The sequence below is a fragment of the Symsagittifera roscoffensis genome, chromosome 3 (genome assembly GCF_963678635.1).
Source record: "Symsagittifera roscoffensis chromosome 3, txSymRosc1.1, whole genome shotgun sequence".
Lineage (NCBI taxonomy): Eukaryota > Metazoa > Xenacoelomorpha > Acoela > Convolutidae > Symsagittifera > Symsagittifera roscoffensis.
In genome coordinates, this window is record NC_087064.1 from 44,006,610 (window position 1) to 44,031,653 (window position 25,044).

Consider the following 25,044-nt stretch of genomic DNA (forward strand, 5'->3'; position numbering starts at 1 on the left):
TTCAGAACTGGTTGCTTGAAAGTATGACACGACCATATTTTCAAACGTTCGAACTCGATTCTGCCTTGCCTTGACTTTTTGTGTTTCTTCATCGTAGTCCCATCTTGTATACAAGCCTGTGGGCATATCCTGACACATAGAATAAGGATAAAGTTGACTAGCATCAATACCAACGATTGATTTACACAAGTTGTTTGATTTTGGAGTAAACGTTTTGTTTGCTCCTGCTTTCCTTGTGAAAACAATAGAGGGACCTCCGGTCATATATTCCCGTATTTTTTCAAGCAAAACACTATCACTAGAGAAGACTGGGTTAAACTTATGGTCGGTTGAATTGTGTGGACAGATATTGGCTAGATTCGGTAGTGTGCAGCCGAGCTTTAACATGTCTATCCCTGTTTCATGATAAAATTCAATCATTTTCTGCATAGCTTCAAGGGTAATAAGGCCACGACAAACATATTTGGTCTTCATACTCAACCTCGTAAAACCACTCGTTACACTAATATTTTGAAACTCGTGTGAGATGGGGGGGGGGGAGGAAAAAAAGCCATTAGCTTTCGCGTTTGATTGGATTTTGAAAACTTGTTTGTTTTTCGAGATAGACGATAGATTTTTGTAATTTACAGCTTTTGAAGTGTCAATAAACGAAGTGAAGGCAAGACAATCAATCAAATTGTGCGTGTTTTTTGTTTGTTTGTTTTCGGTGAAAAATCCTTATTCTTGCGCACGCTCAATTTTGTTGTTGTTGCTGTTTTAATTTTTGATTTCGTTTTAATTTCTATTCATATTAGTCTGTATGTAAACTTTCATAGCAATCGGACAATGTGGTCAACAAAATTACATGTAAAAGTTTGCAGGTGGTGGGGGGGGGGGGCGGAAAGGAAAAAGAGCCACGCTACTAACTAAGTAACCGTTGATAGATAACTTGCCTCTACCACTTCCCCCTCCCCAATTTCAGATTTTCCAACTTCATAGTTGTTTTACGAGTTATAATGGCTAAATGTACAGTGTGATTCATGGAGAAAAATTCTGTTCACAATTTTTAGTTTGTTCACCATGCCAAGTTTCATTGCATCATGAGCATGTTGTGAGTGGGTTAGTGGAAAAGAGCCCATAACTTTAAGACAAGGGAAAAATTAATCCTGTAACAAATTGCCAAAATTGAATATAAGGCTCTTTTCAATTTGATATGTTTTTGGAATAACAATTTGCACGCAGTCATAATGCAAGGAAAACTTACATGGTGAACAAGTTTGTTCATCCTACTTCATATCGTAACACCACACCCGCATTTTCTCATAAAAACACGTGAAACAACTGCAAAATCAGAAAATTTGAATTGTGCGAGGGGGAGAGCCGAAAACTTTGTGGACGGTTAATTCTCAAAACACAAACACAAGGTGAGGAAAAATCAATTTAGAATACAATCCTTAAATCAATCGTCACATCAATCAAGTACAAATATATGAGTGGGTGGTATTATCCGGTTACTGTTACAATACATGTCACGAACATGACATGTCCAATTGCACACCAAATGAAACTTCATCGTAGCACGTAAAGCACATGTCCAGGCAAGAAAGTTGTCGCGTTCAGAAACGACGGATAATTATCGAATGAGTAAATGCAAAATTACATATTTAAACTTGAGAAAAGAGAAAAGCCGTGGGGCAACAAGAGGCAGCAGCAGCTGTGCTGCAAGGGCTACCAAGGCACATCACCGCAGTCGCCGGCGCCACGTTAGAACCTGTGATCCGGCAGTCGGCGAGCCAAGTGACGGACGGAGGAAGAAGAGTTACACTTTGGAAAGTGGAGTTAGTTAGTAATGAGGAGATATAAAGATAAGGCAAAGCGAACACATTCAATGTTTTGTTGCAGGTTCTACTACACGAAGAAAGGTCAAATATTACAAGAACATCTACATGAAGCAAGCGATTAAAGGTTGGGTGGAGAATTTACAAATCATCACTTACAGCAATTAGTTTATTGTACTGGCTTTACAAATCAATTATCAGTTACGTCAGATCAGGAAGAAATTGACTCAGCCAGATGATTATTAAAACAAAACCAGTTAGATGTAATAAAATACCAGACATTACTGATTTTCTTCTATCATTCTTTCAAAATAAGCATTCGCTGAAACTGGCTAAATCAATTTTCAGAACTTTTCGTATCAAAATTCTACAAAACGAAGCTATTGAGTCACTGAAATGGAGAAATGTTTCTGATCAAATATAAACTTAGAGAAAATGCTGAATAGCGTTTTCGTGAAAAATAATCTGCAAAAACTGAAAGCAAATCACTAGGCACACAATTTGCAGACAAGCATGAAAATGGTATAAATATAAAAATTTAATAAGATATCGAAACATGACTGGCTCCGGCCACACTAAATCGAAAGTTAAATACATACTGAACGAAAAACAAAACATAGTACCACGAGAGATGAAATTTAGTTTCATATCTTTCGAACGATATGTTCAAGTTTAAGGCGTTTAGTGTCGTACGTCAAAAGTAGTAAAGCGGTTTTCAAGTTTTTGAAGCACCATGCATTTTGACATTACATTGAACGTAATTACGTCAAAATTGTCCAAACGCAGCAGAGACATTGATCACTGGCGAGGCAATTGTGTTCGCGTGATTAGATAATGAAGCATTTGAATTAGCAGCGACGCAGTTGTTTAAAGTTGCTACGAGTTGTTGAGCTGAGGCAGCGGACATTGTCGGGGCTCCTGGAGCAGCCGAGGCGCCCAACGACATACCCCCGGCCATTTTTACTGCTGCGTTAATAAATGACCCTGAGGCGGCAATTGTGGCAGGCGATTTAGGCGTAACAGGCGTGCCCATGTTCGGAAAAGCGTTCACATGAGGGTCACCGAAGCCTGGCAAAAATCCACTGAGTCCTGGACTGGCTTTGCCCTTTTGCACTATGCTTCGGATTTTCTTCTGTGCACTCTAAAAAACAACATTAAAGTCTAGCATCAAATACAAAAGCAAAATTTCTATTACAGGCAAGAGAAGGGAAGAGATGAGAAGCGATAGGACAGATGTTAGGAGGAATCCAAAACAAACAGCCCGGACCTGAAGAGCCCAGAAGTGTCCGAGCAACTTGACCAACATCACGTCACTGTTATCTTTACAGTCCGCGTGATGAATCATACCATTCAACAGCATTGCACAATTAGCTGCTGATGCGGACTTATTACACGAGGAGCAACCCATATCCTCTAGAGTATTGGCCATCGGAACCTCGATAATTGCATGTGATTCCCGCTGCAATTCCAGCACCTTTTTGCCTTGCTTGCCGATTATCCTGCCCACCATGATGACAGGAATAGGCAGTTCTACGGTGACTATGGGCCACTCGCCTTGAGTGAAGCCGTCAGTCCTTAACTTCTCAATTATCAGCCACTGTGCTTTCCACTGGGCGTCAGGGGTACCTACTACTGTTATACGTCTTTGATCCTTCAAACCAAACATCAAAATAGAAAAATATTTCAACAGCCTTAATTCTAGGCTTATGACCCATCGGTGTAAAATTGGGCATGCACGAAAAATAATCAATACTAACAGGGATTTGAAAAGTGGGAAAAATCGTTGAATTTATCGGCCATCCACGTAGTTGAAAAACGATGAAGGGGAGCGACAATTAGGCGTGGCCAACAATGGGACAAAAACACGTCAGTATCAGGGATAGACTTAATGAACCTGATGATCACTTTGCGTGTCCACTGTGACTTGTGCCTGGGACAGCTGTTTAATCATGTGGATGTTCGCTCCCCTGTTGCCAATGATAGCACCAACCGCACCATGGTGAATATACATGTAGGTCGTTTCCTGGACCATCACTGGCTAAACGTCAGCAACCCCATATAGTGTATAAGGCAGTAAAACCTTTCGAAGAAGGTCAACCATATTTCTTTCACCAAAATGTTATTTTTACCATTTATATGTTTTTGTCTACTGGCTAATTAAATAAAATTTTGGATATAATAAAATTGGTTCCAAGCCAATTACGGTAGAATTTGTTTTTTAGCGCCAATTTGAGAATCAAGAACTTTCTGCAAAAAACTGAAATTTTTTTGAATTTTTATAACGACTTTTGTTCGTTTTTGTGGTCATTTTTCTACAAAATCTGTTTTCCATTTGGCCTATTTCATCACTATGATTGTCTAATATATCGAATGTTTTTTTTTCGTTCAGATCTTTTATCACACCACGCATAAAAACGACACTAATTTGAAAAAAAAACTTTTTTGTATTTTTTTAAAATAGCTTCTCTAATGAAATAAAAAAGAAATAAAATTTTTTTGAGAATCTAGAAATTTCTCAAAGACCTGATATCTTTCATGAAATTTTTAAGGCATAGCTAGTTTGCAAGGATGCTTCCCGCAACTGTTGCCTCAGTGAAACCCTTAAGGTTAAATTCGATCGGTTAAGTATTCCAGAGAGTTTAAAAAAATGTCAAAAAACGGACAAGAAGTCAAAACACTGATTTTACGAGGGCCATAACTTTTTTTGTAAGAAAATTTGGACGACCCCGCTTATACAGGAGAACTTCTATAAGCCCCTCCTTTTGATTGAACCCAAAATCTCAGGCGTCTAAAAAACGCAAAACACATTTTCATAATACCTGTTTTTATCAAACAGGAATTGTAATAAACAAAATAACAGTTGTCAGGATTGAATGGAACGTTGTATGCAAGGCAGATTAACTAATGAGTACACATTTTTTCTTCAGACTTAACAGTAAAAAAGCACGCAGTTAGCCATATTAGCATGTAAATTACACTGAAAATGCTTTTTTTGAAAAAAAAGGTTAACATGGAGAAGCGCCCATTTTGCACGCATTAAGTTAGATGATTTTTTGAACCAACGTACTTGAAGAAAAAACTTTAAATATACTTCAACAAGAAATACTTCTCCCACTTTTGAAATTTCAGAAGAATTTAACACCAGCAAGCTGGAGCACCCCTCATAGAGCTGCCAGTGTTCTGACTTGGCTTAAATGAAAGTTCGAGAACCGCATTCATTTCTCACAAACAGGTATTCTGTGGCGTCCTCCAGATTCCGGACTTGAATCCTCTCGACCATTGTTACTCGAGTTCAGAAGTTGAAAAAGAGAACCCATTGAAAATTAATTGAATTTATTGATTGCATTGGAAAAAAGTCGACTAAATCCGCGTGTAGCTCAAAATGTTGGAAAACTAACACAATCTATTTCAAATGACGGTGGACAAATCCAACAACTTTCGGAAAAATGCGAATAAATTTTGACAGCCGCGAAGCAGAGCTTCGCAACACTTGCGATAAAGCACACATATAAAAAAAACTTGCCGGAAAAAAATTTAAAACGTTGAAAAACATTTGGTGAACCGTTGGTGAACCGAAATTTTTGTATTTCTTGATAAAAAACAACTAAGGGCCCCACTAAGGCTGGAGGTACGTGTTTGATAATTTTTGAATTTCTTATACTGATGCGGGAGAAAATGCGTAATTTCAAGACTTATCGTCGACAAATCCAAAATTGGACTTTCCGAAATTCATTAAATTTTTCTATAAAAAAGCAGGTCGTGGGGACTAAGTAGAGAAGAGTCTCAAAACCGGGTTTCCCGATTGAACACAGCCTGAGAATAGGCAGGGTAGTTCTCGCGTAACTATCCAAAAAACGGTCAAAGCTTCAAAATTTTGACTTGTTCTAGGCATAGCCAATTATAAAGATAGGCTTTGAAAAACCCGTTAATTCGATCAAACCTATGACATCAGATTTGGCAGGATAAAGTCCAAGAACAAATAATGAAAAATTTGGCATTTCCGAGAATCATGGCCTTTTGTATAGAAAAATTTGAGCGTAGCCGCTTATCATCATCATCATCATCAACGTTTTGTGTCTTTTTCCCGTGCTACACGGGGTTAGACAACAATGCCTTCCACAAATCCCTGTCCATGGCTTCCTCCTTTTTCAGTCCCAGCAAGGATAGGTCTTCCTCTATTGTTTTGTCCCATGTCTTCTTCGGCCTACCCTTTGATCTGGGTCCGGGGACACAAACGTTTGTTAGCGCATTTGCAAGGAGCACGCTCCTCTGAGTGTGCCCGAACCACCGAAGACGGGACCTCCTCAAATAAATGTCTAGATGGTCAATACCGCAACGCTCATAAATAGAACGAGAAGCGATCATATGTAGGTCAGTACCAATTACCCATCGCAGTACTTTAAGTTCCGTTGATCTCAATATTTTAAAATTTGAGTCTGTCATTGACCAAGTTTCAGCTCCATATAACAACACTGGACGCAGACAGCTCTTGTAGATCAAAACCCGCGGAACAAGTGGAAGATTCTTATCCAATAAGAGTCTGGATAGTTCTCTAAACTTCAACCAGAAGGAATTTATGCGGGCTCGCACAGCAGTTTCCACCTTCCCATCCGGATGAAGCATGTCCCCCAGATATTTGAACTGACCCACCTTTTCAATTTCACCATCTGCAAGTGTGATTTTACTATCTGTTGCCTTGGATTTGGGATTCTGGCAAACTTTGCAAACAAAGGTTTCAGAGAGGCGTTGGCTTGCCCGCAAGCCACTGCACCTTCTGTGTACCCATAGCCTGCATGAAGTACACATCATAGAATTACTACCGACCCCTTTGCTGCAAACCCCACAAGGGTAATCACCCGACTTTATGGTCTTTCCCTCTTCCCCGGTAACCATTAACTTCGTTTTGTCCATGTTAACTTTCATGCCATTTGATTCAAAAATTGTTCTCCACTTTGCAAACTTTTGCAACACGCCCTCGAAGGTCTCACTTGTCAGCACCAAGTCGTCTGCAAACAGAATTTCCCATGGAATTCCGTCACCACATTCCTTGGTGAGTTCTTCAATTATCAGAATGAAGAGCAGTGGACTCAAGACAGAGCCCTGGTGCACACCAGTGTTGACCTGGAATTGGTTTGACCTTTGATTTCCTCGCCTCATACAGGAGACCGAGTTTCTGTATAACGACATGACCGTTTTGACTAGATTCTCAGGGACGTATTGTCTCCTAAGAGACCACTCGATCAAATATCTTGGTACTTTATCGAAGGCTTTTTCTAAGTCTACAAAGACATGATAAAGCTTTTGTTTCTTTGCTAAGAACTTTTCCTGCAACCTACGGAGCAGATGAATAGCATCGGTTGCACTTCGGTTAGGCATAAAGCCTCTTTGTCTGTCATTTATCGATACAATGCCGCGAAGGCGTGATTCGATGACACGCTCAAAAACCTTCATAGGGTGCTCTAATAGGCGAATCCCCCTGTACGATCCACATAGCAAGGGGTCCCCTTTTCCTTTGTAGATGGTCACGGTATCACTCGTACACCACTCATCCGGGATTTTCCCCGAGTCAATGACACTTTGTAGAACGCTTGTCAAGACAGAGAAATTGGATGCGTCCAAGGCTTTCAGCATTTCAGCCGTTATGGACGATGGTCCGGGTGTTTTACCGTCAGATGAATGCATAACTGCCTTGCCAACTTCAGTTTCGGTAATTTCCCTGATAGGCCCATGGATGGGAAGAGAGTCCATCATAGAACCGATGGCTGGTTTGGAAGAGAGCGAGTCAAAATACTCGCGCCATCTTTCGAGGACATCAGTCACGTCAGTGAGGAGTATGCCACTTTCGTTCTTAATGAATTTACCTCCCCGAACATCATGACTTTCGGTAGCTGTGCATCTAGCCAGTCGGAACCGCTTATGCAGACGAGATTCACTTGGGAGGGGTGTTCTCGAGAAACGGTCAGAAAAATCAAACCTTTGACCATTCGAAGGGCCATATCTTTATGTCTGAAAAAAATTGGGCCTAGCCGCTTATGCAGTAAAGCTTTTCGAATCCGTTCTGTTCGTTGAAAGCAAAATCTCAGATTTGACAGTATCTTTTGAGAAAAAATGTCAAAAACATGGGCCAAATTTTTCCCTACATACGTTTTCGAAGGCTGTAGACAGAGGGGTAGTGTAAGGAGATACTTTTTCAGCAGAAGAGTTTTTGATAGACATTTATGCAAAAAAGTGAAAAAATTTTCCGGAGCGTCTCAAAACAAAATAAAGAAACCCAAACCCCGAACATTTTCAAAATACCTGTTTTTATCAAACAAGAAATCTAGGAAAACATGCCAAGCAAGTCATTTGAGTTTAAAAAATGGCAATGGAACAAAACTTCCGAAGCGGAAACCAAGCCGACAATCTATAAGCAGACACCGTTGAGCCGAAAACCAAAAAGAGTTTATAAGAAAATTTTAAAAAGTTTCAAGCTCCCCTTGAAATTACAATGCAACACACAAGCAACTACCATGACAATTGCTAACAGCACACAAAAAACTCAGTGATGTGGCAACTAAGCCGACAAAACATAAGTAGACAAACGAAAGTCCGACAATTCAATTTTTGCCACAAATATTTCTTCAATTGCATACATACTGAAAAGAAAACAAGGTCCCATCAGCAGTCGAACCCCCGGCCTTAGGGTGCAAAAGCAAGGCGTTAGCTCTAGGACAAATGCAAAGGAGCCCGGAAAGTTTCAACCTTCAATAAAAAAAGCAAGTTTACGTAAGTTTGTAAGAAAAATAGTTTGCGGTAAAAAAAGTCTAATTCCCGATTACAAGACACTTGCGTTCGCAATCATAGTAAATGATAATATCTATTCTAGCTGCTTAGAAAAATTCGAAGCTTTTTCTGTTACTGATCGAAGTGAAACTTTTGATATTTTCGAACTATCGATTCGTAAGGTAAGCATTTTTATTGCAATTACGGCGTGTTTGTGTGACTCGTTTCTTATGAAATTTCTGGCGAATTGCTAAAGAAAAGGCTATTTAATGATTTTCAATGGTCGCAATGGAGATATGTCTGCAGCTGGTTTTTGGATCTTGCTTAAGTGTTCAATTCAATATCTCAAGAATTTTTTTCAAAAAAATGAACAAATGGCTTTCTCAAAAGCGGCTGTAACACTTTTCGAAAAATCGTCAACAGGCACTATAATTGACAAAAAAACATACGAATAGGAAACCTTGAATCGTGCAGTGCCACAAAGGATAGTTCAAGGACGAAAAATTTTCACCCTCTATGTTAAAGATTTCCATTCTATTTTAAATTATCAAAATCAAGCAATTCAATTTGCAGATGATACCAGCCTGACAGTGAGCCAAAAATCTTCAAAATTATTGCAGGAGCACACAAAAAAATGCTAGATGAGGCCGAAGCTTACATTTAAAAGAAGCCTGACAGTGAGCCAAAAATCTTCAAAATTATTGCAGGAGCACACAAAAAAATGCTAGATGAGGCCGACGCTTACATTTAAAAGAAGCATCTCTTTCAATTCCGATAAAACAGAATTTCTTTTATATAACTGTAAAAATAGTATAGACTCACTTTTTCATATTGACCACGAAATTAAAGTTTGAACCTGTTGAAGTCTGTTAGAATCATTCTTGAGTGTTCATAGCTTATAAAAAATTTATCGGACAACGTATTAAACTTTTGAATCAATTCTGACCTTCAATTTTTCAATTTTGAATTAAACCGAAACACTTAATGAAGTTTCGCGTTTTCCTTTTTGTCGTCGTTTTTTTGCTCTAAAAATTACATGGCAAATCGTCGTTGAAAGAAAAAGTTATTTAAATTCGGTTCTTGAAATTTTGCAAAAATTGGCTCTTTTTCGTTTTTTCGTTCCTCCCCCCCCCCCCAAATTTGTTCAAACTGTTCGATTGTTATGAAAATTGGCATACGGACTAATAAGGCCATGGCAACCAAATTTGGTCTCCTTAATCAACCTTGTAAAACCACTCGCTTGCACCATAAAATTGATGCTCGTGTGAGGTGGGTGGGGGAGGAAAAAGAGCCCAAAAAGAAATTCTCCAAAAAAGAGAAATCGTTTTGTATTCAAATGCAGTTATGAAAATTCGATTGCAGTTTTAACCCCATTTCACAGTCTCAAGGTCAGAAATATTTAAAACGTTGACCAATAACTTTGTTATAGCTTTTTTAATTAGTAGCAAAAATTTCGAACAAACATAAATTTGAAAGAATCCTGAAATTTAAAAGATCTTTTTCAGACAACTTTTGCATGCAAAAACTAATTTTTCAGACAGAAAGTATGTCTCTTTGTCACCTAAAAATTGCTCAAAACGGGCATATTGCTCTTTTAATTATTTCTCTATAACAAATCGATTGGGAAACGTTTTACATTTGAAATAATTCCAATCTTCAAGTTGAAAATAATTAGAAATAGTTTTTTGCAGTTTCGTTGATGCTTTATTGCCGGCGTTTTACTGCTCTTATTTTAAAAAAAAATTGCATCGCCGATTGCTGCTGAATGAAAATTATTTTGAAGTTAAGGGCTTGAAGTTATATTCAACACAGAGGTAACAATTAGTCACCGTTTTCCATTTTATAACATCGCGTTTGAAGCACAATCAATAGTCAAATTATTATCACGAAGGCCTAAGTGTCGGACGCACAAGGCTAAAAAAAATTACTTCGCAACCACGTGGCAAAAATCAGCTCTAAAATTTTCAACAATGAGTAAAAACGCATTCCATCTGCAAAAAATTACTCGTAAACATAATATTTAGGATGAAAAATTTAATTATATCACAGCACAGGTGTTGTCTTTATAAAACTAAACTCTTTACAACTAAATTCATCAGATGAAATTTGAGAATTAATAAATTGTTTAGGGTTGAGATATGAAAAGGCCCAATATTGAAACAAAAACTTGAAATAGAGCAAGTCAAAACAACTTAATGCTAAAACAATAAAACGGCTCATTTTCTTTTTCGCCCACATGCGAGAAATTACTCGTAAACTTATTGTTCACATAACTTAATTTTGAGCAGACTAGTTAGGCCATGACAAACACATTTGGTCCTCATGCTTTACCTTGTAAAACCTCTCGTTACACCATAAAATTGATGCTTGTGGGGTGGGGGAAAAATAAAAAGAGCCAATAAATTCAGATTGCAGTCTATCCACGAACGCAGCAGAAAAAATAGTCCTCTTTTTTGGCTCCAAATCACAGTTGAATTTCAATTGAACACAGCAAAAAAATTTTGACCATTTGTTGGAATAGTTTTGAATTTCAATTTTCTAAGGAAAACTATACCACGTTTATTCTTTTCAATTTTCAAGAATCTTTTTTAATTGATACTTTGGCTATTTCCAACCCCCCCTCTCCCACGCATTTGAATTTAAATTTTGAAAAATTCAAGTTGAAATAAGTTCAAGTTAAAATAAACTAAATTTGCATGGTGAACAAATTAATCATTGAGAACATTTTTTTAACTTCAAACTGCATTATAAACAACACGCATTTAACCGCTGAACACGTTAAACAACTATTCAAGTAGATTAATTGAAATTTGGAGGAGGGGGTGGAGAAGCAAGCCGATAATTTATCGCTAAAATTGACCAAATTTGAAAAAACTGGTGCAAAACGAAACATTTCTATTCCTCTGGGACATCTATAAACTAATTTCTCCTTTCAAAACCAGAAGTTGTTCACGTTTTTAGCTATTTTCAAAATCGCAATTTCTGATTTTTGACTCGTTTCAATTCCGCTTCCACATTTCAAATTTTTAAGTTTCTTAGTTGTCTTACGTGTTATTATAGCTGAATGCCGCTTTACAATCAACGCACACTGTAGATTAACTAGTTTTCTTTATACAACAAATTTCACGTAATGATATTTTCATAAACTGCGTATGAACGCATGCAAGTTGACTAAATTCCATTTGCGAAAAATCAAAGTTGAGCGAAGACAAACAATAAGACATTTCCTGAAAAAAAATCACCAAGACTAAGTATGAAAAAAAAAACAAATCTGTTCACAATTAGTTTGTTCAACATGCAACAGTTCCTTACATTATGACAACGTTAAAGGAATATTTCAAAACTGAAAATCAAATGTGGGGGGAAGTGGAACAAAGTCAATTTTTATGAAACTTAATTTATGAAAATCTATCTAAAAAAATTGTCATGTTATAAGCTGAATTAAAATGTTTAAGCGTGAACAAGTGAACAGATTGTTGTAAGATTTCTTACATGCAAAATGCAGAGCGAACAAGTTTTGAACAGCTTTACGTATACATTTTATGAGGGGTGCGAAATGGGAAAAAGCCGTGGCTCCTTTCCAGTCCCCCTTTTAATGTTTTTTGGAACTCAATATAAGAAGTCTATTTAAAACGAATTTTCATGTTACAAACTGCATCAAAACGTGTAGAACAATGGAAAACTGAAAAAGAGTCCGTTTTTTGCATCATTTCCGCTTTCGTCGGAGAAAATTGTTTGCATTGTTTTTAGCAAATGAACTTTAACTCGAATCAAACAGATAGAAAACTAACTCAAATTAATGCATGAAACAAAATGCACTAATCCCTATTGGACTCATACCTCTCTGATTTTCAAGAATCTGCTCTTTTCGTTTTTTCATTTAATTTTTCTTGGAATTTGATTTTTTAAAGCTTATTAGAAATGATTTTTGATGTTCTAAACTGCTACAAAACGTGTTAGCATAAAAAACTTATAAAATGTGATAATTTTTCCTAGATGCAAATTGCCGTATCAACAAATTATGAGCAATTTTAAATTGAAATTTTGCAAGTTGTTAAGCGAGGAACTCGAAAAGAGCCCAAGAATCGTTTATAATTGACATTTTCCGCTAAAGTAGACCCAATTTGAGAGAACTGCATTAAACCAAAAAGTTTTGATTCCGCTGGGAAATTTATTAGCTCTAATTCACATTCGTTTTTTGCGCCAATTCCTTCTCTTAAAAAGAGAGCATTCTTTATCTTCCTTTCAGCAAACGAATTTCAATTAAACTAAAAAATCGAAAAAACCTTAACCATTGCAATATACGATATATCTTAAACTTGCAATAATTCATTTGTTAAACACGTAAAACAATACGTTGAATAAGTTTGAACATGGCGAGACAGTGAAGCCTGCATTTAAATATATAATAGAAGATAGATGAAAGTTTAAAAATTAGGAGACGGGGAGACAGACATAATCAAATTAATTAAAAGAGAAGGTATACAGACAGATTGACAGACAGACTTAATTTGGCCCCGAAAAAAAATACTGAAAAATTAATGACCGTGCGGAAAGCTAAATGAAAACTTTTCTTAATTTTCTTAAGCATTGCAATATATGATATAGCTTAAGCATGAAAAAATTCATTTGTTAAACATGAGAAATTTTTATGCTTAAACATGGGAGATAGCTGTTACTCGCATTTAAATATAGTATAGATTAAATAGATAGATACAGATTTCAAAAAAAAATGAAAAATCAAATTCGAAGTAACTCACCCACGCATTTTTCCATTAACCCACTCCCCTCGTAAAACTAGACAAATTCATTTTAAATAGACTTTATATTGAATTTCAGATAACATCAAAGGGGGGGGGGCGGAAAAGAGCCTTAGTTTATTTTTCCTGTCAAAAAAACGTCACAACCATGTCATATTGCAATGAAACTTCTCGCAGTGAACAGAGTAACTAATGTGAACGGATATTTTCTCCATACTTCACAGCGAAATATCACGCAATTTGTTATAATAACACGTCAACAAACTGTAAATAGAAATTTCGAAATAGCACGGGGACACTAGTCTGCTCGGGGAAATTTCAACACATCGTGTTAACGAAGTAAACGAAAAGCGAAAAAACTAAATCCCTTTAAAGGTTTCGGCATTTCAATAATCTGTTACAGTTCACATCTTTTTGAAAGAAACCGACTCAATTTTTAGGAAAATTGGATCAAAAGTTAAATTTTTAGGGCTCTTTTCCAATTTCCGCCCTACCTCTCACTTTTTCTACTTTTATAGTTGTTTTTCATGTAATTATGGCTATATGGGTAATGTGGCGATGTAAAGTACGAAAAACAGATCTGTTCACAATTGTTAGTTTGTTCGCCATGCCAAGTTTCATTGCATCATGACAATAATAAAGTCATTTTTCAAAAATAGAAATTCAAAGGTGCGGGGGGTTGTGGAATATACTTTTTTGTTCGTCTAAAATTTAAAATCTAGTAGGAACTTCATTTCATACTAATTCATCATAATAACACGTAAAAAAACTATGGAAAAATTGAAATATGGGGAACCGGGAAAAATCCAGTTCCCCCTTTGGTTTTTTCCGAAACTTTGTTTGTCTGTTTAAATTGACTTTTGGACTCTTTTCGTAAAATTGCAAAAAAGCTGCTCAAAAATTGTTCACACGGAATTTTGTATGTAAGAATTGTTGTACATATTTGTTCACCTGTTCACGTTGACGTTTCACAGCAATTTATAACATGAAAAGTCATTTTAAATAGACTTTCATATATTGCATTTTAGAAACAATTAAAAGGAGGGAACTGGAAAAGAGCCGACTTTTGATGTTCTATACTGCCATCAAGCGTACTCGCGTGAAAAAATTTATTACAAAATTTCTCACATACAAATTGCCGTATAAACAAATTTTAGGTAGTTTTATAATGCAATTTTACCAGGGGGGGGGCGGAAAACAGCCGAGCGGCCGTATCATCATTCGTCTTTGTTAAATTTGTAACTTTTATAAGTGAAAAAAGGAAATCTAAAGAATCTTGGATCCTATTAATGAATATAAAACATGTCAAGTAAAAACAGCGGTTCTCGCTGAAAAGCCCGTATGTTGGCCCTTTCCCTTGTATAACTGATCCCTTATTAACTGAATCTTAAAAACAAAGCGCTTTATTTGGGCAATGGAAGATTACAATGTACCTCTTGTCCCTGCATCTGCTCGAAGAAAATTGGAGGAACAGGCAGAGGTGGCACATTGAGGTGGCCAGTGCCAAACGACGCATTCACTTGTGATTGAGGCATGAACTGTGCACCACCATGTCCACCCAACATCGACGGAATAGTCTGATAGGTCGAGGGTAGAGCCGCCCCCAGACGGGCAAGAGTGAAGGGATCAGTGGGTGCTACTGCAGCCTGCGACGTCAGGAACTGATGCGCGTAGGATGGTGGAGGCGCCGCACCCATGAAAGGGTTCCCGAAATGGGACCATCCATTTGTGGGGTAAAGAGACTGCATGTTGGCTTGTTGCTTCTAAAATTCACTTCGCCTGATGCTATGCCTTCCCGCACTTTTCGATATAAATTGCCGCAAATTTATGAACCCAGAGGTTAATGTCAATTGTGCGGTAAATAGGAAATAAGTTTAAAAAATTATCCAAGATGCGAGCGAATATAATCAAGAAGAAAGTCAGAAACGAGAGCAGAACTGAGAGTCAAATCATCTGATGAAGAAATGACTCACATTGAAAAGTCTGTGAGTAGAAAACAAAAGTTCGGGAAATTAGAAATCATGCATGCGAGCTCGAGGCATCGAATCTACGTCTCAAAAGGAATTCTAGCTCTAAATATACACCAAAATTTACACAAGTTTTACTTCAAATTTTGGATTGAAATATGAACAACTGGTTATTAACCGAAGGATAAAACCAAACATCCAACCCCCTCCCCTTTCCCCCAAACATGCATTCATTTGACATTTGAATCTGCAGGCACCAACACGTGATGTTTGCTGTTCTATAGAACTATGCCAACTATGAGCACCGTAATACACCAACCCCGCATGGGTAAAAAAAAAATTACAGCTCTTTTTCCTTTTCCCCCCGAAAACGAACATCAGTTTTATGGTCTAACGAGTGGTTTTACAAGCTTAATTATGAAGCCCAAATATGTTTCTCATGGCCTATTTAGTCTGCATGTCATTTTTCATGACAATCGAACAATGTGAACAGTAATTTTAATTATAAAAAACTAAGGAAAGCCAAAATTACTGATTAAATTATGCAGTGATGTAATTTAATTGATTAAATAATCATGTAGTGAAATTATTCGGCTCTTTTTCCTTCTTCTTCCTCCCTCTCCCCCCCCCCCCCCCCACCTGCAAAACTTTACAATGAAAAATTTGTTCACATTGTTCGATTGTTATGAAAATTAGCATACGGACTAATAAAGGCATGGCAAACATATTTGCTGTTCATAATTAACCTTGTAAAACCACTCGTTACACATTAAAATTGATGCTCGTGTGAGGTGGGGGGAAAAGGAAAAAGAGCCAATTATTCTCCTCAATAAACGAGTAAATACAAATTTAAAAAACATCTGGCTCTCTGTACTGACCATGATATGATCGACGTCTCGATCGTAGGATGCCCTGAGCTTGATTAGCATGGCTCTAGCTGCCTGAGTTGTCTTACTTCTCTCCCCGTCTATTGTGATGATTCTCTCCATTTCCGTTGCTCTAGAAACACAAAGCCTAGAACTCAATTTGGCTCTTTTTCGTTTCCCCCTCCCCACCAGCAAATTTTTATGTTTGAAGTTAATGTTCATTTTGTCCGATTGTCATGAAAATTGCCATACAGACTAATTAGGCCATGACAAACATATTTGGTCTTCATAATTAACCTTGCAAAACCACTCGTTAGAGCATAAAAATCATGTTTGAGTCAGGTGAGAGGAAAAAGAGCCCTCAATTTAAAGCGCAGAAAGCATCCTAACATTTTGAAGCTTGTTAAAATTTGTAATCGACCCTCTGTTCATTATTAGACTAATCGGATAAAAAAATCCATTTACTCCCCAAGTAATGTTCAAAAAGCACTATTAGAAACTTTCCTAAGTTCAAGTAAGTCAACATTAGTGGAAAAGGCTACCAGTAAAAACTATCAGAAAGGTTGCCCTGATATACATTTTTTCGTTAAATAAAAAGAAACAAATAAGCTGAAGAAAAAATGAAATCATAAATTAGGAACAATTTTACAAAAATCTAAGTAAAAAATGGCTAAAAAAAAACAAACTTTCTACTAAAACAAAAAAAAACTTAGCCAACAGAAAAGAGTTGATGAACACCGGAAAACAGGAAAAAAAACACGTTATAAAGTTCATTGAATTTCAGGGATAGTTTATGATAGTTTCTTTGTACTAGAATTGGTCCAAATTGAGAAAAATAAATGAAGAAATTTTTCTCATCCCGCTGGGAAATCTATTAACCTATTCCTTAAATTCCATTTTCAAAAAGAAAGGCGTTTATGTTTTTTCCGCAGTAAGTGTCAGAAACCTTTTTCAAATTGCACCGGCCCTTACTTCCTCGCCATGCATCCTTAGGGGAGACATTTGTCATCCATTTCCCTGTAGCCGATCCCACCTTGAGGAGGTGGATCACACAGGGACTCCCTCCAACCGTGACCAAAGCGCGATTAAAAAAGGACCTTCGAAATTGAAGACCGCGCCTCTTACCAACTCAGCCGCGGCTGCTCATCACTTTTCAACAACATTGCACAAAAAGCTGATGGATGGAGATAATACTGTGCGAAATCAGCGAACATCAAGGAAAAAATGAAATCTCCTCAAAACCAAGCCGACCCAGTTTGATAAAAAAAAGAACGCGGCTGATTTTTTTTGAAGGCGTGCAAATTGGTAAAAAGTCTAAGAAAAAACTTTGATGAAAGCATCACAGCATAAAGAAAACCATCAGTTTAAGCAAAATTTAAAAATCTGCTTAATAGCATTTTAGCAGCTCAGACCAACCACTTTTTTATAAATTCAAGCAGACAAAACTGATGGCCAATAAAAACTCTGGCGAAATTCAAAATACCGGATAAAAATATTGAATTGACATTGAATGAATAATATTGAAATATTGAATGAACAATAGAAGGCTAACCTCTTTAAATCGGGCTAAATATGAACGATGGTTCATGCCTCCTAGCCACAAACGGTTTCTGATTGGCTTCTAATTAACTACATAAGCGAGCAAGACCGCTTGTATAAAGTCGAAGCTCTGAACGTTCCGACAGCCTTTAGTGTGAGTCAATTTTTCTATCTAAGGGTCTTTAAATTTATAAATCAATCGAATGGAATCAAAAATTTTCTTTGATTTGAGTCTAGTACGGAGTATAAGAATCAGTTAATCTGTCTCGATTCGATTGGTTACAAACTTCAGCGCGGAATACATCCATGTTCTATATGTGGAATATATCCTCAGGTTCTCAAGTGTACAGCGTCTACATGGGTACCACCCGATACCTCGGCCAATGGGACACAATATACCCTCTATCTCTCTGTCTTTTTTATTGTTTGCGAGCTGCACATTCCGGCTGCTCTGCTCCACAACTTTCTCCTCACAGCCGGCATTGAATCAAACCCTGAGCCAAAGTGGCCATGCGGAGTCTGCACAAAGCATTTAGCCTGGAACTCCTACTCAGTCCTCTGCAACAACTGCAAGCACTGGATCCAATTGAAGCCCTCAGGCTTGAACAGCACAAAAGACTAAGACATTTTTGAAGCAGAAAATGCACCACAACCCAATCACAATCAGACCCCCATCCGCACCCACCGTCTTCAAAGAGCACACCGTAGATTTCAAGATTCTCGAACTGAATTGCAATGGACTCAGAGGGAAAACCGACGTGACCCTCCACCGCAAAGAGGAGAAGAATGTCTCAATTGCAGCACTTCAAGAGACCAAATTACCCAAGAGCAGCACAGTATCCACGCTCTTTTTCTCGGAGACATTAACACCCACAGCGAGATCTGTGACACAAAAGGAACCACAGACACAAAGGGCGACAAATTGCAGAAAAAACCATCGACTCTGACTGGGTCATAATGAAAGAATATTTTCTACCTGCTCTCCGGCAAATGTCCCAGAAACCTCTACCGACATCTCACTGGCAAGTAGCGACATTGTCACCAATGCCGAGTGGGCCGCCATGACAGAGCTAACCTGCGGCCACCCAATCTGCTGCAGTCTTCATCTCGAGGAACACAAGACAGTCGACAACCCCAGAAGATGTTTCACCATCAGCCTGCACCTGAAAAAACTTGGACCTCTCACCGTTAGTTATTTGTGCAACACTTTCCAGCTCTCCACCATCTGCAGAAAGTCCGTCATTCTTCTTCCCAACCCTGGTAAAGAACATTCTGTGGGCAAAAACTGGATACCCAACAGCCTGCTCTGAGTCAAAACCATCATCATGGAAAGAATCGTTCTGTCTCAACGAGAGCGCCTGTGTTATAACCGACACAGCAAGATTTCTGCAAGCATCACTCAACCAACACAGCCCTTCACCACTTTGTCGCCGATATCACCAACCGTTTCAAGCAGAAGAACTCTGCCTGGACCATCCTGATAGACCTCAATCTCACAGCTGCCTCGCCGATTGCGTTCTGCTCAATCAAGCTCCGCACAGTGTCAAACACTGGATAGTTAACTACTTGCAGAACAGATCGCGGAAAACATCTAGGCCACGCAAAATACATGCTCGTATTTTCCAAGGCGAAGCCCTCTCGCCTGTTTGATTCAACTATTTGATTCACCTTATAGATGGCTGACTTTCCAGTGCCTCGTGAAGGAATCAAAGTTATCTACGCCGATGACATGACAATCTACACGTCGTCGGGTCCCAACCCAGATGACCTTGTTGACAATCTCATCAGCTACATAGAAACAGTGCGCAGCTTTTTCCAGTCACTAAACGTCAGTCACTTCGAAGTCGGCAGTCACTTGTTCACACTTCAGTGTGCTCAGGCAAACAAAAATCGTCAGGTTCTCGTGCAAGGCAGCATGCTGAAGCTTGCAAAAACGCCGACATGATCCTCTGCTTCGGACTGCACTTCAAAAATTGCAGCCAAAGCACCACAAATCAATGCAACCTTGAAATCAGACCTCTGCTAAAAGTACGAAAACCAGCAACCGAATAGAAAAATCGACGGAAAAGAAGCAACAAAACTACAAAAAAAACAATACCGCCAACGAAACCAACAGAAACCTCAGACCGAATCCTGCCTTTGTAAGCACACTGCCAGAAAAACAGGAAAAAGAGAGTTCCTTAGCAAGATTAAGCAGACTATGCCAGGCACAACTCAAAACCGGATACTGTCATATTTCAAACACAAGAACTAATGAAAAAAAAATGCCGAGAATTGATGAAGAAATAGAAGACGTCTACCCAAACTGTAACAATCCCGCTTTTTCAACCCAGTACCTATTTGATGCACGGCAAACCGACAGATTTGATGGTTGATGCACTCTGGAAGCAACCAGTGGAGGCATCAGCAAAATAACTACGAAAAACTTACAAAGTAACTACGAGAGACAAAGTGTATGAATGTACATCAGTAGTTATTAGAGACTTTTCAGACTTTTCAAAAAACGAAAAAAATCATCAAGAATTATGTAAGAGTCTTCAGAAAATTGTCAGAAAAACCATTTCAATTAGGTTTTCGCGGAGTAAAACTAAGTTTTCGCGGCATAAATTCAGCTTTTGTGAGCTGAAAAACTATAAAAGTAAGCAATTGCAAGCCTACAAATTAAGACTTAAAATCAAAAACTTTAAACCTGTTTTTCTCGACTATTGCTACAAAATTTTAATAGCCGATTACTGTCTAAGGAGCACAGTATGTTCCAACCAAAGTCCTAAAAAACACAAAATCTAGGTAAAAATGGCTCGAAAAAAAAAAAAACTTTCTACTAAAACCAAAAAAACTTAGCCAACAGAAAAGAGTCGATGAACACAGGAAAACAAAAAAAAAACACGTCATAAAGTTCATTGAATTTCAGGGATAGTTTATGATAGTTTCTTTGCACTAGAATTGATCCAAATTGAGAAAAATGAGTGAAAAGAATTTTTTCTCATTCCGCTGGGAAATCTATAAACCTATTCCTTAAATTCCATTTTCAAAAAGAAAGGCGTTTACGTTTTTTGCGACATTTTCTTTCTTAACGGGAGGGGGTTCCTTGCCTTCTTTTTTTAGCAAATGAGTTTGAAATGAACTCGAAACAAAAAATTCAAAATTATGCATAAAACTAAATACACTAATCCGAAATAATTTTCAGAAATATTGCAAAATCTCAGAAAGTGCCAGAAATCTTTTTCAAATTGCACCGGCCCTTTCTTCCTCGCCATGCATCTTTCGTGGAGACATATGTCATCCATTTCCCTGTAGCCAATCCCACCTTGAGGAGGTGGATGACACAGGTACTCCCTCCAACCGTGACCAAAGCTCGATCAAAAAAAGGACCTTTGCGATTGAAGATCGCGCCTCTTACCAAGTCAGCCGCGGCTGCTCATCACTTTTCAACAACATTGCACAAAAAGCTGATGGATGGAGATAATACTGTGCGAAATCAGCGAACATCAAGGAAAAAATGAAATCTCCTCAAAACCAAGCCGACCCAGTTTGATAAAAAAAAGAACGCGGCTGATTTTTTTTGAAGGCGTGCAAATTGGTAAAAAGTCTAAGAAAAAACTTTGATGAAAGCATCACAGCATAAAGAAAACCATCAGTTTAAGCAAAATTTGAAAATCTGCTTAATAGCATTTTAGCAGCTCAGACCAACCACTTTTTTATAAATTCAAGCAGACAAAACTGATGGCCAATAAAAACTCTGGCGAAATTCAAAATACCGGATAAAAATATTGAATTGACATTGAATGAATAATATTGAAATATTGAATGAACAATAGAAGGCTAACCTCTTTAAATCGGGCTAAATATGAACGATGGTTCATGCCTCCTAGCCACAAACGGTTTCTGATTGGCTTCTAATTAACTACATAAGCGAGCAAGACCGCTTGTATAAAGTCGAAGCTCTGAACGTTCCGACAGCCTTTAGTGTGAGTCAATTTTTTTATCTAAGGGTCTTTAAATTTATAAATCAATCGAATGGAATCAAAAATTTTCTTTGATTTGAGTCTAGTACGGAGTATAAGAATCAGTTAATCTGTCTCGATTCGATTGGTTACAAACTTCAGCGCGGAATACATCCATGTTCTATATGTGGAATATATCCTCAGGTTCTCAAGTGTACAGCGTCTACATGGGTACCACCCAATACCTCGGCCAATGGGACACAATATACCCTCTATCTCTCTGTCTTTTTTATTGTTTGCGAGCTGCACATTCCGGCTGCTCTGCTCCACAACTTTCTCCTCACAGCCGGCATTGAATCAAACCCTGAGCCAAAGTGGCCATGCGGAGTCTGCACAAAGCATTTAGCCTGGAACTCCTACTCAGTCCTCTGCAACAACTGCAAGCACTGGATCCAATTGAAGCCCTCAGGCTTGAACAGCACAAAAGACTAAGACATTTTTGAAGCAGAAAATGCACCACAACCCAATCACAATCAGACCCCCATCCGCACCCACCGTCTTCAAAGAGCACACCGTAGATTTCAAGATTCTCGAACTGAATTGCAATGGACTCAGAGGGAAAACCGACGTGACCCTCCACCGCAAAGAGGAGAAGAATGTCTCAATTGCAGCACTTCAAGAGACCAAATTACCCAAGAGCAGCACAGTATCCACGCTCTTTTTCTCGGAGACATTAACACCCACAGCGAGATCTGTGACACAAAAGGAACCACAGACACAAAGGGCGACAAATTGCAGAAAAAACCATCGACTCTGACTGGGTCATAATGAAAGAATATTTTCTACCTGCTCTCCGGCAAATGTCCCAGAAACCTCTACCGACATCTCACTGGCAAGTAGCGACATTGTCACCAATGCCGAGTGGGCCGCCATGACAGAGCTAACCTGCGGCCACCCAATCTGCTGCAGTCTTCATCTCGAGGAACACAAGACAGTCGACAACCCCAGAAGATGTTTCACCATCAGCCTGCACCTGAAAAAACTTGGACCTCTCACCGTTAGTTATTTGTGCAACACTTTCCAGCTCTCCACCATCTGCAGAAAGTCCGTCATTCTTCTTCCCAACCCTGGTAAAGAACATTCTGTGGGCAAAAACTGGATACCCAACAGCCTGCTCTGAGTCAAAACCAACATCATGGAAAGAATCGTTCTGTCTCAACGAGAGCGCCTGTGTTATAACCGACACAGCAAGATTTCTGCAAGCAGCACTCAACCAACACAGCCCTTCACCAGTTTGTCGCCGATATCACCAACGGTTTCAAGCAGAAGAACTCGGCCTAGGCCATCCTGATAGACCTCGATCTCACAGCTGCCTAGCCGATTGCGTTCTGCTCAATCAAGCTCCGAGCAGTGTCAAACACTGGATAACTAACTACTTGCAGAACAGATCGCGGAAAACATCTAGACCACGCGAAATACATGCTCGTATTTTCCAAGTCGAAGCCCTCTCGCCTATTTGACTCAACTATTTGATTCAACTTATAGATGGCTGACTTTCCAGTGCCTCGTGAAGGAATCAAAGTTATCTACGCCGATGACATGACAATCTACACGTCGTCGGGTCCCAACCCAGATGACCTTGTTGACAATCTCAACAGCTACATCGAAACAGTGCGCAGCTTTTTCCAGTCACTAAACGTCAGTCAATTCGAAGTCGGTAGTCACTTGTTCACACTTCAGTGTGCTCAGGCAAACAAAAATCGTCAGGTTCTCGAGCAAGGCAGCATGCTGAAACTTGCAAAAACGCCGAAGGTACTTGGAGGTCCACTCGACATGATGCTCTGCTTCGGACTGCACATCAAAAATTGCAGCCAAAGCACCACAAATCAATGCAACCTTGAAATCAGACCTGTGCTAAAAGTACGAAAACCAGCTACCAAATAGAAAAATCGACGGAAAAGAAGCAACAAAACTACAAAAAAAAACAATAACGCCATCGAAACCAACAGAAACCTCAGACCGAATCCTGCCTTTGTAAGCACACTGCCAGAGAAACAGGAAAAAGAGAGTTCCTTACCAAGAGTAAGCAGACTATGCCAGGCACAACTCAAAACCGGATACTTTCATTTTTCAAGGACAAGAACTAATGAAAAAGAAATGCCGAGAACTGATGAAGAAATAGAAGACGTCTAGTCTACCCAAACTGTAACAACCCCGGTCTTACAACCCAGTACCTATTTGATGCACTGCAAACCGACAGATTTGATGGTTGATGCACTCTGGAAGCAACCAGTGGAGGCGTCAGCAAAATAACTACGAAAAACTTACAAAGTAACTACGAGAGCCAAAGTGTATGAATGTACATCAGTAGTTATTAGAGACTTTTCAAAAAAAAAATCATCAAGAATTATGTAAGAGTCTTCAGAAAATTGTCAGAAAAACCATTTCAATTAGGTTTTCGCGGAATAAAACTAGGTTTTCGCGGCATAAATTCAGCTTTTGTGAGCTGAAAAACTATAAAAGTAAGCAATTGCAAGCCTACAAATTAAGATTTAAAATCAAAAACTTTAAACCTGTTTTTCTCGACTATTGCTACAAAGTTTAATAGCCGATTACTGTCCAAGGAGCACAGTATATTCCAACCAAAGTCTTAAAAAACACAAAACTAGTTTTTTAGCGTGTTATGACAAAAGGAGCTGAACAAAAACTAGAACATAAGCATATTCGACAATCATAGTATAATAAGCAAACTGGAGAACAGTTTTTGTAGAAAAAAAATAACTACAAAAAAATCGTAAATCAAAAAAAAATTCTTCCTGCTTAAATTTTTCAACTTCTGATTTCCAAAATGTCGTTAAAAACTCCGAAAAACTACTTTCACTCGTGTTTAAAAAAACAAACAAACGGACTATTTTCAACGGCTTAAATTAGGCATAAATACGCCTGCTCAATCACTTTATTCGCCCGATATTAGAACAAACACCAAAAATATAAACTAGTTTTTTTCGACAACAACTTTTTTCAAATTTTTTTAAACTCGTTCAAGTCAGGAATCGCTCGAGTCTTCAGAAAATGGTCAGAAAAAAACCCAGAAAAAACATTTAGGTTTTCGCGGAAAACTAGGTTTTCGCTATATAAATTAAGCTTTTGTAAGCTGAAAAGCTATGAATGAAAGCTATTGTACGCCTACGAATAAAGACTTAAAATCAAACACATTAAACCTGTTTTTCTCGATATTGTTGCAAAGTTGAATAGCCGATTACTGTCTAAGGAGCACAGTATGTTCCAACCAAACTCCTAAAAAACACAAATCTTGTTTTTCAGCGTGTTATGACTGTGTCAAATCAGCGTGTTTTTCAGCGTGTCAAATCAAAAAAAAATTCTTTCTG

At 38.3% G+C, this 25,044-nt stretch overlaps 1 protein-coding gene across 2 annotated transcripts in view; it reads right to left on the reverse strand.

Annotated features, from left to right (window-relative positions):
• Window positions 1–2,118: 2,118 nt before the first annotated feature.
• The window catches only part of LOC134842233 (insulin-like growth factor 2 mRNA-binding protein 2), a 31,459-nt gene continuing 8,533 nt past the window's right edge, over window positions 2,119–25,044 (reverse strand). The window contains exons 2-5 of one of the 2 annotated variants that reach the window (XM_063858486.1): window positions 16,185–16,305; window positions 14,773–15,102; window positions 3,712–3,855; window positions 2,119–2,958 (exon numbers count right to left, since the gene is read on the reverse strand). In XM_063858486.1, coding sequence (XP_063714556.1) covers window positions 2,584–2,958; window positions 3,712–3,855; window positions 14,773–15,102; window positions 16,185–16,305 — 970 coding nt within the window. In that variant the 3' untranslated portion in view covers window positions 2,119–2,583. The remainder of the gene's footprint in view (window positions 2,959–3,711; window positions 3,856–14,772; window positions 15,103–16,184; window positions 16,306–25,044) is intronic. The other variant, XM_063858487.1, reaches the window with a different exon arrangement.